The sequence below is a fragment of the Manacus candei genome, unplaced genomic scaffold, assembly GCF_025592945.1.
Source record: "Manacus candei isolate 608988 ecotype Guabito, Panama unplaced genomic scaffold, ASM2559294v1 h1tg000014l, whole genome shotgun sequence".
Taxonomy (NCBI): domain Eukaryota; kingdom Metazoa; phylum Chordata; class Aves; order Passeriformes; family Pipridae; genus Manacus; species Manacus candei.
This window is the reverse complement of record NW_026138062.1, coordinates 54,316,123-54,331,797: the sequence shown is the minus strand read 5'-3', so window position 1 is coordinate 54,331,797 and position 15,675 is coordinate 54,316,123. Positions and strand designations below refer to the sequence as shown.

The 15,675-nt window shown below is 44.9% G+C and overlaps 3 protein-coding genes across 3 annotated transcripts in view; 1 reads left to right on the top strand and 2 right to left on the bottom strand.

The window, feature by feature from the left end:
* Positions 1-987, bottom strand: part of LOC127468083 (cystatin-B-like) — a 20,512-nt gene extending 19,525 nt beyond the window's left edge. The window contains exon 1 of the mRNA XM_051780890.1: positions 193-987. Within this exon, the coding sequence (XP_051636850.1) occupies positions 193-348 (156 nt within the window). The 5' untranslated portion in view covers positions 349-987. The remainder of the gene's footprint in view (positions 1-192) is intronic.
* Positions 1-15,449, bottom strand: part of MIX23 (mitochondrial matrix import factor 23) — a 27,144-nt gene extending 11,695 nt beyond the window's left edge. The window contains exons 1-5 of the mRNA XM_051780876.1: positions 15,126-15,449; positions 13,963-14,088; positions 13,324-13,470; positions 10,972-11,031; positions 3,902-7,504 (exon numbers count right to left, since the gene is read on the bottom strand). Coding sequence (XP_051636836.1) covers positions 7,454-7,504; positions 10,972-11,031; positions 13,324-13,470; positions 13,963-14,088; positions 15,126-15,449 — 708 coding nt within the window. The 3' untranslated portion in view covers positions 3,902-7,453. The remainder of the gene's footprint in view (positions 1-3,901; positions 7,505-10,971; positions 11,032-13,323; positions 13,471-13,962; positions 14,089-15,125) is intronic.
* FAM162A (family with sequence similarity 162 member A) overlaps positions 15,363-15,675 on the top strand; it is an 8,175-nt gene continuing 7,862 nt past the window's right edge. Inside the window, exon 1 of the mRNA XM_051780881.1 lies at positions 15,363-15,497. Coding sequence (XP_051636841.1) covers positions 15,482-15,497 — 16 coding nt within the window. The 5' untranslated portion in view covers positions 15,363-15,481. The remainder of the gene's footprint in view (positions 15,498-15,675) is intronic.

The window sequence follows — 15,675 nt, the reverse complement described above, 5'->3', positions numbered from 1 at the left end:
CTGGGGACTGAGGAGCTTAGTGTCGTGACAGGGAGCATGTTATACAGACCAGTGACAGAGACCACACCAGTGTCATCACTGAACTGTGTACTGCAATTGCTACATTTTGCTGAGAGTAATTAGATCTGCATCGAGTTAGCAGAATATTTGTATCCCTCTGCTAAATCACAAGCCTTGTGTGACATTGAATACCTTCAAGTAAGCAAAGCGGGTTTTAAACGATATCCCCTCCACCTGTGCACTACCTAAATCAATCCTGCTGGGAACCCTGCACAGGGAGTGTGCAGCAGTGTTGGCTGATGCCTTCAGCCCCACCCTTTCCTGGGGGTCTTTCCTCAAGGATGGCATAAGTTACACTTGGTGCAATGCCTCAAGAGGGAAGAACTCGTCTTGCAGACAGAGGATGAAGGGGCTCAGGTAGGTGGGAAGACAAGGCGGGACACACAGACGGAGTCTTCCCATGCCACGTTGCTCCCCTCCAGCTCCTAAGGATGCAATTTATACTTATTTGAAAAAGAGCTGCTGTACTGCAGGGCTGCTGCTATCACAGCTGCTTCCAGGACAGGACCACTGTCTGTGACCTGCCTGCCTTGTGCCAAGCCCACCTTGCCCCACGGTCTCACTATTTGCCCTTGCATCATAGTTGTGACTCCAGAAAACAATGCCAGCAGAGAACATACCATTTATCTGTTGCCTTGTCCTGTTTAAATCATTTTTTAGGGCAGACTGGCATGTAGTTGGTCCCATCCATGGCCTTCAGGGAGGAATTAGTTCTACCACGTACAAGCTTCTCCCTTCAAATACGCCTCCTCTCATTTCAAACAAGCCCCTTCAGTGCTGGCGTAGCAGAACTGGGCTTTGAACTACATGTGAACATTCACTGAAGGTAGCCAGTTTAAACCCTGCTTCAGTATCAGCATCTGCTCTCTCAGCCTTTACACAACCTTCAGCACTCAGCTCTTTGCACACAGAGACTTCATCTATAGACTAGGCACAACTCACCGCGTTGGTGATATCCTGGACGTCTTGAGCAGCACACTTGGGGTCAGAGAAGCCCCCAACAATAGGTGACATGACAGGTGGTTCTGAAGAGGGAAGTTTAGCACAGTCTGAGCAGAGTCACCAGGCATCTTGCATATATATATATATATATATATATATACACTCACACAGACATACACAGAGAAACGTGTGTGTTGAATTAGAGTAAGAAATCTGTCAGAAAATAACCCCCCTGCATTCCCGCTGGGCCTTGGGGCAAGAGGGGCTGGGTATGGCTACACTTAATTTAGGATTAGAAGCAAGTCATCACTGTAACTCTAGTCATGTTCAATAGGAACTTCCACGAGCACAGATTCACAAATAGTGTGGTTTACACTTTGATTGCAATCAAGGAGAACTTCTGCGCTCACAGATTCACAAACAGTTGGGTTTATTGAAGCAACAGAAATTCAGATTTGAAACTGCCATTGGTAAATGCACCTGCTGCAACGAAGCTCTAACAACAATAATAATATTTTACTAACCTGGGGAATAGTAACAATCAGACACAAAGGCTTACCACAAAGACGTTCCTGCTTGGGATGAGAGAGAGGAGAGTCGTCCGTTGACTGTCCCTGAGGTCTTTTTGGGTCTTCCCTGTACTTCAATGAAGTTTCTGCCCTCCTTATATACAGCCCAATCGTCTCCTCCTCCTCCTTTTACATATGGCGTGATCGAAGTGGAGAGCTGAGTAAGATAGTAATGTGTGGTAGCACGTACTTCATTAACCTTATTGACATATGCAGGGTGGTTCTGTTTCCTGTTCAAATGACTCTTAATTTTTGGGCATGGTATGCTTCAAGGTTCCGGTCTTACGATTTCGTTTTGGTCTGTTCTGTTTGTCAGAGCCAAAAGATGATCATCCTGGCTCCACAGCACCTCCGCCTTCCGCCAACACATCCTTTCTTGACGTCAACCATGCCTGTCTCCATCCGCAAAGATAACGTAGAGGGTACCCACTGTAGGCCATAAATAGGCAGCCTTAACCATTGCCTGGCCCCTGGGTCCTGGGCCCCTGGGTCCTCATCCCACAGTGTCATGGAATCATGGGACCTACAACACATGGAGCCTACCATTACTGAACTGGAGAAGCCAACTAACTGGGAAAACGGGGGGGGGGGGGAAGCAATGTAAAATGCTGATAATACTACTAATAAATGTAAAAAGCACTTTAAGAATCTTAAGAGAGTTCAGTCTTCAGGTTAATAACAAAAGCAAACACTGGACCCCAGCCGCCTACATCTCAAGACAATTGTTTTGGGCTGCAAATGGAATCTCTTGCCTCTTCACCCATGTGCAGATAACTGCTCTGTGCACTTAGGAAATGGATCAAAGTCACACCCAGTATTTCCCAATACCATTCAAGATCAGAAGAAAGCATGCAGTAATTTCCCTACTGCAGGTCCCGTTCAACTTGGAATTTTATTACCTCAGTATCCTTCCCAATGCAAAAGAGGAGCAGATTGCATCATATCTTCAGTGACTTGACTTCCCTCTGCCTAACCAGAAAGGTGCCAAGGTAAACACCAGCACCAGAAGTAGAAAAAATTAAATTCCAGCTGCTGGTGAGTACTGCAAGAATGGTATTTCTGCTTCTTTCCCATCAGAAGCAGAAGCTCTAGAGCTGCATTCAGGCAATACATAATAACAACTGAATATACAGTAACATTTACATTTCAACTCAAACCCTAGTGCCAATGGCTGGGAAGACAAAGTACCATCCCTCTTGCTAGAGGAGCAGTGTGTGCACAATTGCTGTCCTAATGCCAAGGTACACTGCTGAAACAGGCAACATGCAGAATATAGAGTCAGAAGGATTAATTCCCAGTTACAGACACATGGCACCATCACATTCATGACTATACATGAATGGAAAAAGCTCAAAACCTACTGAGGGACGACAAAGAAGTGTTACCAGCCCTCCTAGGTAAGGGAGAACTAACACTTCCAGACCACAAAAAAATTTACTCCCCTTTGGTATTCCTGCCATCCCTCTCTCCGGAAAACAGGAAGAATATTGTTCCAGAGCAAGGACCAGAGAGGCACCAAGAGACCAGACAATTTGTAGTCTGCAGGGGTGGGTACGTGGGAGTAGGTGAAATGAGACTACGTGCTGCACACAGGCAAAGGGCACTTCTGCTGCAATCAGTACGAGGGAGTTTGCCCAAAACAAGCGTGTTTATGGCCACAACAGTGGGGTCTGTGTAGCACAGACTTACCAGTGTGCTACCCAGGCTACTGACCCTCCTCCTCACAAGTGATGCAACAGGCTGTAAACTTCACACCTGACTTCTAGGCCCGTTCTTGGTACAAAGGACCTGAGATTCAGAATCTGGGGCTCTACGGGCCCTAAACTCAACAGTATATAGACCAGTGTTAGAGCTGTTACGGATAAAGGTGTTGCAGAATTTCCCAAACTTGAGCAGCAGTGCTATGGGAGGGCATGAAAATCATCTGAGGAGAAACAGTTGCCTTGAGACAACATCTTTCTGAACCAAGAGAAAAATGCTTCCAGGTCTCAGGAAGAAAAGGAATGGGAGCTGCTGAAACTGCTAATGGCTGTCCCAAAATCCAGTGATAGTTTTAAGACTGGGATGCAGTACTCATCCTGCACACATACTTCAGGAAGTCACTTTGAAGTGCTGACGTTTCACAGACCTGTCATCAAAGATAATCAATGGCAATGGATTAACCTCATCCTAGGCAACCTTCGCCTACACCCCTCTCTAGTCAGCTTCAGATCTAACAAAACAGGATTTGGAAGAAAAGCATGAAAAGAATGGTGGCTCCCATTCCATCTCTTGCACAACATCAACAAGCTAACGCCTGTCCCCTCTTTTAGGATTTGTGACCTCTGTACCATTCCAGCCTGCACTCTGCATTTGCACAGATGAGAATTTCCCTTCAATTTACTGCTGTTATATTGGAGAATCTCTGCTGGCAGAACATCTCTGGCATTCTTTAGAGTCGTGAAGCTGAGTAACATCTTGCACCATGTACTACCCCACTAAGGAAGAAACAAAGTGTACAGCTTGCAGGCCACTACGCTCTGGTCCTGTATATGCAAGTTTAAGAACTACAAGCTACAGTAAATAAAAACACTGGTACAGTAACAAAACAAATCAAACAAAAATATAAAAAACCCCTGACCAAAATCCAAAGCGCAGAGTTATATATTTAGAAGTCATCTTTAAACCAGAAATGAAGTCAGACACCTAATTGTGACTGGATTATATGATACATGATCTGAATGCTTTTAAGAGTTTCAAGAGGAAAGCAGCCATCCATGTACCAGTTGAAGATCTTTTTTTATCTCCTCAGTAACATCAGCCTTGATTTTCAACATGTTGGTCTGCAAAAAAGGTTTCCCCTCCTGCTACAGACCCTGAAATCAACAAGCACTAATAGATGCCTGACCTTCAGCAGCACAAAGTCATCGTATTTCAGCCTATGGTGAGCCTACAGTGCCAGTAAAGAGTCTCTTCCCCTCACTAGGTTTCCAGACGACCAAAGCCTACCCTTAAATATGTTCTGTAAAGAAATTTCCTGTTTCATCACTCTTTCATGCCTACAGGCTGCAGAACACAACAGCACTGAGTGCCAGCAAAAACACATTCTCCTTCTATTTTGCAGAAGAAAATAAGATGCACGAACTTGAGAGGACTTTCCAAGCAAGTGGGATCTGTCCACCTCTATCCACCACTTCCAAGAAACGGGAAAGCCCCAGTACAGGAGCAAGGATGTCTTGGACTCTGGACAGGGCCATCAGTTGTGCTCAAGTGCCTTTACTTTCAGAAATAAAAGTTAAAACCAGGAAAAGGATTTAATTCTGCTATTTGTAGGGTCCATTATTTGATTCCCATGTGACACCAAGCAGCCCAATAGTTTTGTAACTACCTCCATGGTAACGCTGAAGCAAGGTTCAATCCAGACTTAACCTGATCCTGGAATGGATGGGGTCACTAGATAGAGATTTTACCGGTCTGTGTTCAGCATGGCCCACAGCTCATACCAATGCCATTTCGGACCATCACAAACCATCCCCCTTCACAGGCACATCTGAAAGACTCAGAAAATAGCAGAGCCATGTTCTCCTGCCCCGTGCCCCAAAGCACAGCATGCAATTCCACTTACTCACCTTCTTGTTCCACCAAGTTCAAAAGCAAGGTACAAACAGCCTCTGATCCACATGATTTGCCATGGACTACTGTAAGAGATATCCCTCAGCACTCAGAGCAAACTAAATGGAGCAATACAACTTCTTAGTGCAACCCTCTGCATACAAGCTGCAGACACCCAAAGAAGGGATGTTTGGGACTTAGGAGTCTTCTTATGGTGTCTGAAGTATTTCAGAGACAGCTTTGTAGAGGGCTACTTCTTTGCCCTTATATTCAAAATGAAAATAATGTTACGTTGGATTGGCTTTTTGGTGTCTTAGTTTTACACAGTTTTCTCATAACAAATTAAAAAAAAAAAAATCTGTGTATGTATCACATCCATTTCACAGGTCATTTTTTACAGCATCTGCTAAAGTGAATAAGTTTTCCCACAACAGCTGAGCAAACATCTGGATGGATAAAGGAGGACAATGATTAATTCTCATTACAGTCTCTAGTTTCTACAGAAACACAAGATTAAATTTCAGGAGTATTAATGCCAACTCTTTACGCTAGCAGAAGACTCTATCACACAACTGGCTTAAAAGGCGAATTTGTCCTTGCAGTTGACCCAAGCCACGGAGAGAACAAGTATTTTAGACACCTACAGAAGAGGTCACTATTAAAGTACCGACTTTGAAATAAAAGCTGACTGTTCTCAACATCTCATTAATCGATCATGTCATGAATTTAGGTTACTGCTAATTCAGTCCATAGTTCTGAGCAGTATTTGATTTCCATTTTGATGAAAAACAATTATAAGAATTTAACGGTTGATGAACAAACATGTTTTCTGCTTTCAGAGTTGCAGAAAAACAATGAGAAATCTTCAAGAATGAGATGAGTGCTCCAACTCGAATAAAGTTCTGCATAGAACAGTTGCAGTACCTTGAGAAAAAAAAGAAAAAAAATGAGGTTTGAACATTAGGATTTACATCCTCAAAGATTTAAAATATATTTCTGCCTCATTCTCAGAAAAAAAAAAGTGAGACTAAATGACCTTGCTGCCTAAAAATAAAAGGTCACCAAGTAGTTGCAGTCTCTACTGGACAAACAACTATAAAACAGATGATACTGCACAGATCTTTGTCAGCTTTCAGTGTCAAAGGTCCTGCACGTACTTGCCACCCCCCCATATATGCACAGCTTTTAGGTATCTTGAGAGTATGCAGTAATTTCATTGCTCTTGCTGAATTGCAAGATGGAGCCTGTATTTTTAATGCTCTGTTCAAATCCAGTGGTTATTAAAGATATATTAAAGATATATGACTGAGAAATAAAACTAGCTGGCAACCATGCAGACCTTGTCATTTGACTGACAGCCTGAGTTAGTAAAAAATAAAGGTATAATTATTATTAATTAAGTTTTCCTCATACTTATCTGTCTATTACTGCAGGGGTATTGCATTAAAGCTTCCTAACACAACACTATGGCCAGAATCAACAAGGTCAGCTATGCACAGGTCTTTTCTCAACTCAAAAGCAATTCACTTGTAGAATTAATTTTAAAGGTTCAGAAGGTGCGACAAAAAATAATCACTGGACTGTTAACTGTCTCATTCCCAAAGGAGACATACCTTCATCTCCAACTCAAAGTGGTTTTAATCAACACCTCATTCCCTATACAAAGGAAAAATTCAGAACTTGGTAACACATACTAAAGGACAGTATGCAACAGATGCTGCCTGTCAGCACTGTAGGAGCAATGGCAAACCTGTATCCACACACAGCTCTGAGCCAATGCTGCTCCTGTTAAGCAGTTTGGAACAATGCTGACAGTTTCTTACTTTCAGGGATGCTGAACCTACTACACATGCTGATTATTCTGCAATTTTTATTTCCTTGCAGACTTTAGCAGATTTGCTGTACAAACATACCACGCTCACTTGATAGTTTAGCAGGCACCAGGTCAGGGAGAGCCTTGTCCTCCCTGCTCAGAGAGGCCTTTTACTGTTTCTTCCCCTCTGGGACTGCTGAAGCTGTAGAAGTTCAAGAAAGATGCCAGTTTTGCATTCCATTTCAAAATTATTTTAATACTATAAAACTCATTTGTTCACATATTTGGTACAAAAGATGAATTGTTTTCTCTCAATTACAGGAGAATCACTTCAGCCTTGAGATGTCAGCTAAGTAGGTCCAAAACAAAACAAGACTGGGTTCTACTGGTTCTGGAGGGTCCCAATACAGCTCACCCAAGGTCTCTTTCCAGTTTGGCTCTCACAGTTATGGACCACCTTGATGGAAAATATCCCACATCATTGACTCTTTGGAGGCTTGTAGTGAATTCGGCACCGCTCATTAAATACCTGAGACACCAAAACAGAAGAGCAAAAGCAAATCAGCCCTCATCCAGGAGATCAGAAAAACTACACAGCTAGTTCAGGCAATGACCTCTTCACATAGCACACATCTCAGGCTGCCCAGTACTCATGTACCAATAAATGGTACTTACCAAGGCATCTGTCTCCATTCACCTTCTCTCCTGGCTTTAGTGAATGCAAAGTTTGTAGCCTGATGCTGGGGAACTGCACAGCACTAAGTGCTCACCCTAAGACAAGGCAGACTCTTAATCCTGGTAGTCTGTTACCATCCAAGATGCTGATGACTTTTTGTTTTTAAAAGGGAGCAATAGAATCACTGGAAGGCTCCTGAATGGTTGTGTTCCGTTAACTTCACTCTGACATTCAAACGTGGATGCTGTTTTCCTCTCCTTCCTGAGCAAACATATTTTACATTGTCATGACAGCTAAGAAGAGGGGCCAGGGCTCCTGGAAGCCACAGTGACACTCAGTTATCTGCCAGCAGGTGCCAGTGCTGCCAGCACTCCCATGCAAAGGGCACAGCGCTCTTGCCTCACTCACCTCTGGCACCTTCTCTGGGTAAAATTTAGCACACAGAACCGGATCCTGATGATCCTGTATATTTAGCTTGACCTGCTGCAGGCCTTGTCAAGCAGACTGCCTGCCCTAAGGAAGGCCAATAAACAGGACTATTTAAAAGAAGGCAGTCTGAATCAAAAGCACAACATGCAGGCTCCCACCGAAGTCGCAGGGGCTCTCACAAGACAGTCAGTTATGTAGTGACTTGGTCCTGCACATGCCTCAAAAGTGATACGAGCAGCACCCAGCACCAAGCCGAGGCACTGGCAGCTGTTGGGTGCCCCACCAGCACTCCCACAAGAGTGCATTTTGCCAAGCTGTGCAGGGACTTGGCAGACCCAAATGCCCACGATCATCAGGATATCAAGTTTGGTGAACTCTCCCATTGGCTTTACAAAGTGAGTGATCTTGTAATTTTGGGGAAGTTATGCATCACTTTATATAAATATGTTATTTCAAGCTGTTTCTTCCTAGAATCTTCTACTTCTATAGCTGATCTCCTTATTCAGAGTTCAAAACCCATCTTGAGAAAAAGTTTGGAGCACACATTAGTTACAGCATTGATTCTCAACAATTTCTGAGTAATTTTCAACTTACTTTCACATTTAATTTATTTTATAAAACAGACTTGTATTAGAAACTGCTTCATATTGCAGAAAACAGAAGTTGTGATATAGTTTCTTTCACTCATATGCAAATTATGTTACCATTATGTTACCACAGGCAATGGACACCTCTGGCAGAGTTAAGACTATGTAAATGTTTGAGATCAGATCAGGGATAGGAGGAAACTGTAGAAATTAAGAGTAACAGAGGGTTTCAATTCAGAAGCATTTTAATATTAAACAAATTGCACCACTTTTGTCCATTGTCTATTAAAGACATTTAATATGGCATATAAGTCTAAAAGGATACTGGAAATATGTTCAAAAACACTGCAAGGGTCTCTTGCATCAAAACCCACACTAGCTTGCTTGCTATCATATAAAAACATCTTTAACAGTTAACTCCACAACCCACAGAAGGAAGATCAATACTATAATCTTACTAACACTGCCTCTTACTTTCAGGATCATTGACTCAAGTGTGTTATTTGGGTCCCTTTAACTCCATTGGTCTACCTGTCAAGTGCTATTCTCATTTTTCAGACAGGAAAAACAGTGCCTGAGAAACCTTAACATTAATGTTGCTATGCAGAAGTTTGATTTTGTTGGCTTTTACATATTAGTATAAAATACTCCAACGATAAACTCCAGTGTCGAGGTGCTGTACAGAGACTAATGCAAGTGGTTTGCTTTGAAAGTCAATTCCTTGTCTGGCATCATCCACATTCCACTGCATGCATTTCTATAAAGCAGCATCTTTCTGTATGCCACTACTGGTACAGCTAGCCAGAGTGTTTGAAATTAACTGTTTCCTAATCAGATTTTTCCAATCAGTTTACAGTTGGTTAGGGTTAAGGGAAGTACATGAGTGTATTTCCCAGCTAGAAGTCTGCAACAGTAAAACACCAGCCTGCAAACCAATAACCACTTCCATGTAACAAACTGTATTTTGCCCACAGCTGTGACTGGTTCTAATTCCTTCAGTGACATATTTTCACAGGCAGTTTAATAAGACAATTAAGTGTATATTCAGAGCATGATAGCAGAGCTGAAGATAAAATCTAGAAATAGTTATCTCCTCAAGCCCCACTCTTTAACACTTGTTGAGGAATACACTAGCAGGCTAAAATACCCCTGCGCCATTCATACCTTACTATTTATAAACTCTCCATCTTCTGGAAAAATTAGACAGTTCTGTCACTAGAAAAACCTTAGGGCAGCTACAAGAAAACACTGGGACCAGTATTAAATTTGGTATCAACTCAGTGCTTCAGAATGAAGATGAGGGCAGGGGCTGTTACTCTATAGCAGAGTTGCCATAAAATATTTGCCACTGGGGACCTGCAGTGTGTTGTTAAGGCTCTGCCATTGCTTAGTCAGTCAGATCTGAGCTGGTTTAAAATTAATTAAACTTAAGGGCATGCTTAGCTTTTTGGGACAGTACAGAGGTAGTACTGATAGCAAAGCATACATGGAAACTGTGTAAATGCTCATCTCATCAGCCCACAGTTACTGAAGAACACACAAGACAAAGCTGTATCGCTAACTAAAATCATGAAGTAGAGATTGAAAATGGAGGTGCAGCTAGTACTAGCTATTTGCAAAAATCCTTTTTGCATTTAGAGAGGGAAAGAAGTTCTCTCTGCAGTACTGAAAGCTCGGAAAAGCTACAACAAACCAAAGAAGAATGCTAGATGTGAAACGCTGCAGTGACACAATACAGCCACCTCAGAATTTAAGCTTAAGTGTTAAGATCACTCTATAACGAGACAGATTTTAGGGCCATCAAACCAGAGGGTTTGATCTCCCTCTACTGACACGGGAGAGCAACGGCAAGGCTGCCCTTTGCACCATGGAGTGTCAGTTCAGGCCTGAAGAAATTCAACCACAAAAAGGTTCAAATTCCACAGCCACACCCTCCCCTGGGTCAGCACCAGACAGGCAAATTTGAAAGACCCATTTCTCTGGCACTGTTAGAGGCCTTGGAAAGCTTTTCAGATAGGCCACCACAGAAAAGTCTACAAAGTACTTAGCCACTGGGCAAGGTGGAGAAAGAGACACAGGGAATAATCCACAGTCCTCTTCTCCCCACTAAATCAAACACTTTTCCTTGTAGTGCAACTTTAAAGTTTAGGTCTCTGGGAACTGAGGAACTGGGGAAATGACTGACTTGAAACATTTACCCTCATATATTTCTAATTAACTTGCTTCATAAGGTACCAATACCACATTTCCAGCACAGGACTGTCTGTTGGGACAGAAAATCATCACGATTAAGTGACTGAGTACCTTCCAGCTCCTGTCGTTTACCACTTCTTCAACATTGAGCTCCGACTGCATCAATTTCAACTGTAAAAAGTAACCGAAAAAGAGATTATTGTCAAATGGGCCTCCCTGCAGCCTTCAGTATTTACTACCATTGCAACTTTCTAGCTCACAACTCCAGCACCAGGTGCGCATTCCCCATCCCCCAGAAGGTGTAATCATCTTGAGAGCCTGGCCCTTCCATTCAGCCAATGCTCAGGGCAGAGGGAAGTCTTGCAAGGGCATGGTGAAGGCAGACTCAAAATGCAAGCCTAGCAGAAGCAGCTCCTGATTACTAATGCTCTAGTCTTAAAAATTGCCTGTCAAGATTTGCTAGCAGTTAACTGATTAACATTAATGGTTTCTCAGACATAAATAACTGCACCTAATTCAAGCATTCAGCACAGCGAATGCCAGGGCTGGGGTTAGCTCTGCAGTCTTGAGTTGTCATTCTTGTACTATTAGAGTCATATAGGGAGCTGGCAGAAAAGCTAGGATTGAACACAGACCTCAGATTCTGGATTCAAAATTAAGATCATAAAGAGACCCTCTCTACTTCCTTTGTTGTCTATTCTGTGCGCTGACCAAAAAGGGTTTGCAGTCTGATCACATATTTTTGTGTGATCTGAACCAATTTTTATTTTATATCATCACAGTAGGACAAATCAGGTGTGCACAGATATAAAAGCTCCAGCAAGAACTACCACCATACACAGTTTGTGAGCACTCACTCAACCCACGAGAAACATAAGAACCTCTTTGGGGTCTCGCATCTATTGTGTTCAGGTGATCTGCAGTAATTTGGTCCTGAAGTGATAGCAGGAGGTACAAGAACCACCTGCCATTTTTGCCCACATCTAAGATATACTTTTGTTGGGAGTCTTTAACACAACAGACTGAAGATCAGAGTTGATCCATTTTCAATATACAGTTCCAACCAGAGTCTTGTTGAATACGTGCAAGCCAAGACAGAAGTCCCATCAAAAACCTTCCAAGTAAGATGTTCAGGCACACAGAACAACTAGAGCTGTTGGGTGGACTTTCACCTACTCAACAAGACTTCAAACTGTTTGAAATACCAATCCAGCATCCACAGTGACTAGATGACCACAATAATTCCATAAAATAAACACTCAGAGTATCTTCTGCAGTTCAGAGAAACTACTACTCCAAGTTTTCTCATTCAATGACCCAGAAGTAATAATTATGGATAAAGTCCACTAATTTGTAAAACTAGCAGGATGACAGAAACACATATAAAGAGAGAAAAGAGATCTGTATTGCAATCGAGTGAATATACATTTGAAATGCATAACCTTAAAACCAGGATGTGTTCTATCAGACAGCTTTTCTGAGTTGTAGAAAAAAAAACACAACTCTTATGGAAAACAAAGAACCAAACAAAGCAGGGGGATTACACCTCATAAAGTCCAAGTGCAAATTTGAGGTCATCTTGTCAAAAAAATTTCTGAGAGGTTTCCAAATCATGGACTGCTTTTAACATTTAAAATCACCTCTAATCATTAAACATTATCACTATGATCCTCCTAGTGGTTTCAGTGAGAAGTTCTGGGCTCAGTAACTAAACAATTTAAAGAATTGGCTCTGCAAACAAAATCTGCAGAAAATACTAAGCTACCATTCTGGTTTTACCCAAACTAATATGGATGCTTGTTAGCAGTTTAAGTGAGGCTTTAAGAATAAAACCACTCGCCTGCCACACAGTTCTTTCTGTATCCTTTCCCTTACCAAAGGGGCCCTGGAATGGGGCCAAGAACTTCAGCGGGGTTCCTTTCTTCACTACTGATACTCCATCTCAATCACCTCTGTTCACCTCTGGTGAAGTACACTTTCCACTCAGAGGCCAGAAGGCTGAGGGGGCATTTGCTCATCAGAATTTCTTATGCAAACCCAGAGGTCTTTCTCGCACCACCACGAGGTACTCAAAATATTAGTCAAAAAAATATTAAATAGAAAAAAAGATGGTTAAGTGGAATTCAAGGTTGCCTGGCAGCTCCTTGTAGAGGACAGGAAAAGTAAGCTGTAGCTCAGTGGTGTCAGTCAGTGAAGGTTAGAGTCCACCACGGGGAAGTGCAAGTGTTTTTCTATGGTATTTGTGTAACATAACCTCAGAAAAAGCTTCACTTGCAGGATAAAAGAAGCTCTGTCTTGACAGATAGATGGTTCTCACAAACCCAGTCAACAAGAACCTCAGAAAAGACTGCCTGAGTCAGGATCCACTTCAGGTTCTCTCCATTACTTCTTTCTCTCTTTCCACTTGGGAAAGATACCCTCTTCTTCCTCTATAAGAGATCTCTAAAAAGCTCCACCACTCACCTTTGTCTGCTCTTTCCTGAGTTGCTTTAATAATGCTACATCATCCTGGGCCTTTTCCCTCTCTTCTCTGAGAGTTTTCACTACACTGGAAGTCTGAGCGATGCAGTTTTTGATGATTCTTTCTCTGTTGGTGTGAGCATTCATCAACTAAGTGGGGAGAGAAAGAAGGTCACAACAACTCAACAGAGAACAAAAAACAAGTTAAAAGAGAAACTTTCTGAAGTCAGTATTGTTGTACCTACAGAAATCCCTTTGACTCCACAATTCACATGTTGGAAGCAACACCGCTTTGAGCAGCAGCTACCAACTTGATCAAAAGTCAAAGGTATACATAAGGAGTCTTGCAGAATAGCAGGAAAAACGTGCTAGCATCCTTTTTAAAAGAAAAGATGGACTGGGCTAATACCATCTGCTGAAGCCCAAAGTGCTCCCCAAAAGATGAGCTTTGCAGAACAAAGCGTGGTTTTAAACTGAAGCAGCTGTTACATGCATGTGGTTTAGATGTGCAGAGAAGCTGAGGGGCCAGTTATGAATACACAAAGCACGATATATCAAGGCAGTGTTTTCCTTAGACATTGGGCCCTGAACATGACAAAACAGCAAGGAAGTGACCTGAAAGTCAAAGGTGTGCTCACTCACAGACTCGTACAGCTCTTTACACGTCTGGCTAGGATCAACTTTCCCCACAAAGGAAGCTGTTGGAATCGTAGTGTTTAATTCGTGGACAATTCTATCATCGATCGTCCTCATCACCCTGAGCAGCTCCTGTATTAAAAAAAAAAAAATATATAGCTTGATACTTGGTTCTATCTCTGAGAAAAGCTTACTACAAAAAAAAATTACATAATTAAGGTTTTTAATAGAAAACTAAGTAGGATTCATTACAAAGAGTTAAAAACGCACCGAAGGAATAATTCCCGCATGCAGGAATATGTGCTGTAAACCACTGAGCTTCCTTGGCAGCAAAGTCCAGAGATGGGGTGAGTAACTGATGCCCCCTAAAGCTCCCCGGCCCTGCCAGCAGTACGGACAGGCTGGAGAGCAGAGCCCTCCAACCCAAGTCCCCATCTCCACTTCCAGGCAGGAATCTGGGCATGACCTGAACTGAAACTGCAAATTTCAAATAAAAACTCCCACTATCTTGGGGGGCATGAAGCTGAGTCAGGAGAAGTTTAGGTTGGATATCAGGAAAAGGTTCTCCACCCAGAGGGTGGCCAGGCACTGGAACAGGCTCCCCAGGAAGTCCTCACAGCACCAAGTCTGACAGAGTTCAAGAAGTGTTTGGACAATGCTCTCAGGCACGTGGTGTGACTCTTGGGGTGTCCTGTGTGCAGGGCCAGGAGTTGGACTCGATGATCCTGATGGGTCCCTTCCAACTCGGCATATTCTGTGATTCTGTGTTCTAGAAACAGACCGGTCCCCACCGCCCCGGGCCATGCTCGCAGCGCTGAAGACACGCGTGGTACTTCACGCTCACTTAAACGACGCGAAGGCGCCCCCGTAGTTCCCGCCGCCCGCGGAGGCTCCCGAGCCGCGAGCGCTCCGTCCCGGGAAGGGGCCCAGCGCGGGGGGCATCCCCTGCCCCGCTCCCTGCCGGAGGGGTGAGGGCAGCGGGCTGAGGGAAGGCCGGACCCTGTCCCGCATCCCGGCGGCCGCGGGGATGGGGTGACCTCGCCGCCCCGCGCACGGCGCGCGCTGCCCCGGGGCCGGCGGCGGGGGGCGGCGGGAGCGCGCGGGACGGCGGCGCGGGGAGGGCGCGGCGGGGGCGGCGGGAGCGCCCGCTCCGTCCCGGCGCGGGTTACCTGGAACTCGGCGAAGTCCTCGCAGCCCGCGGCTCCGCTGGGCGCCGCCATCCTGGATCGGCCGAGGGCGCGGCGGCGCCCAATCCGGCGGGCAGCCGGGATGACGCGCGGGGCGGAGCGGGGCGGGACTCGCCGGAGCGCGGCCCCTGGCGCAGCGGCCCCCGGCCGGGCATCTCCACCCGCGGCGGCCCCGCGACCCCTTCTCCGCTCGCAGCTGCGGGCACAGCTCCGGCCGCCCCAGCAGAGGCGGTGCCGGCGGCCCCGAGCGCTCCGCGGCGCGTCCCCCTCCAATCGCGGGTCCGGGGCGGGGCCCGGCGGTGACATTGAGGGGCCCCGAGCAGGGCCGAGGCAGCGCCATGTGGGGCCGCGCCGGTGAGTGAGGGACTGCCCCGGGGCCGAGCTCCAGCTGCCGGGCGGGGGCTGCCGCCGGCTCGCCCCCTGCCCCGGGACCCCGCGGAGCCGGAGCCGGAGCCGGGCCCGGCGCGGTGGGAGCGCGGAGCGGGGCGGGCGGGGCGGCGGCGAAGCGAGGAGTGAGCGGCCTCGTCTGATG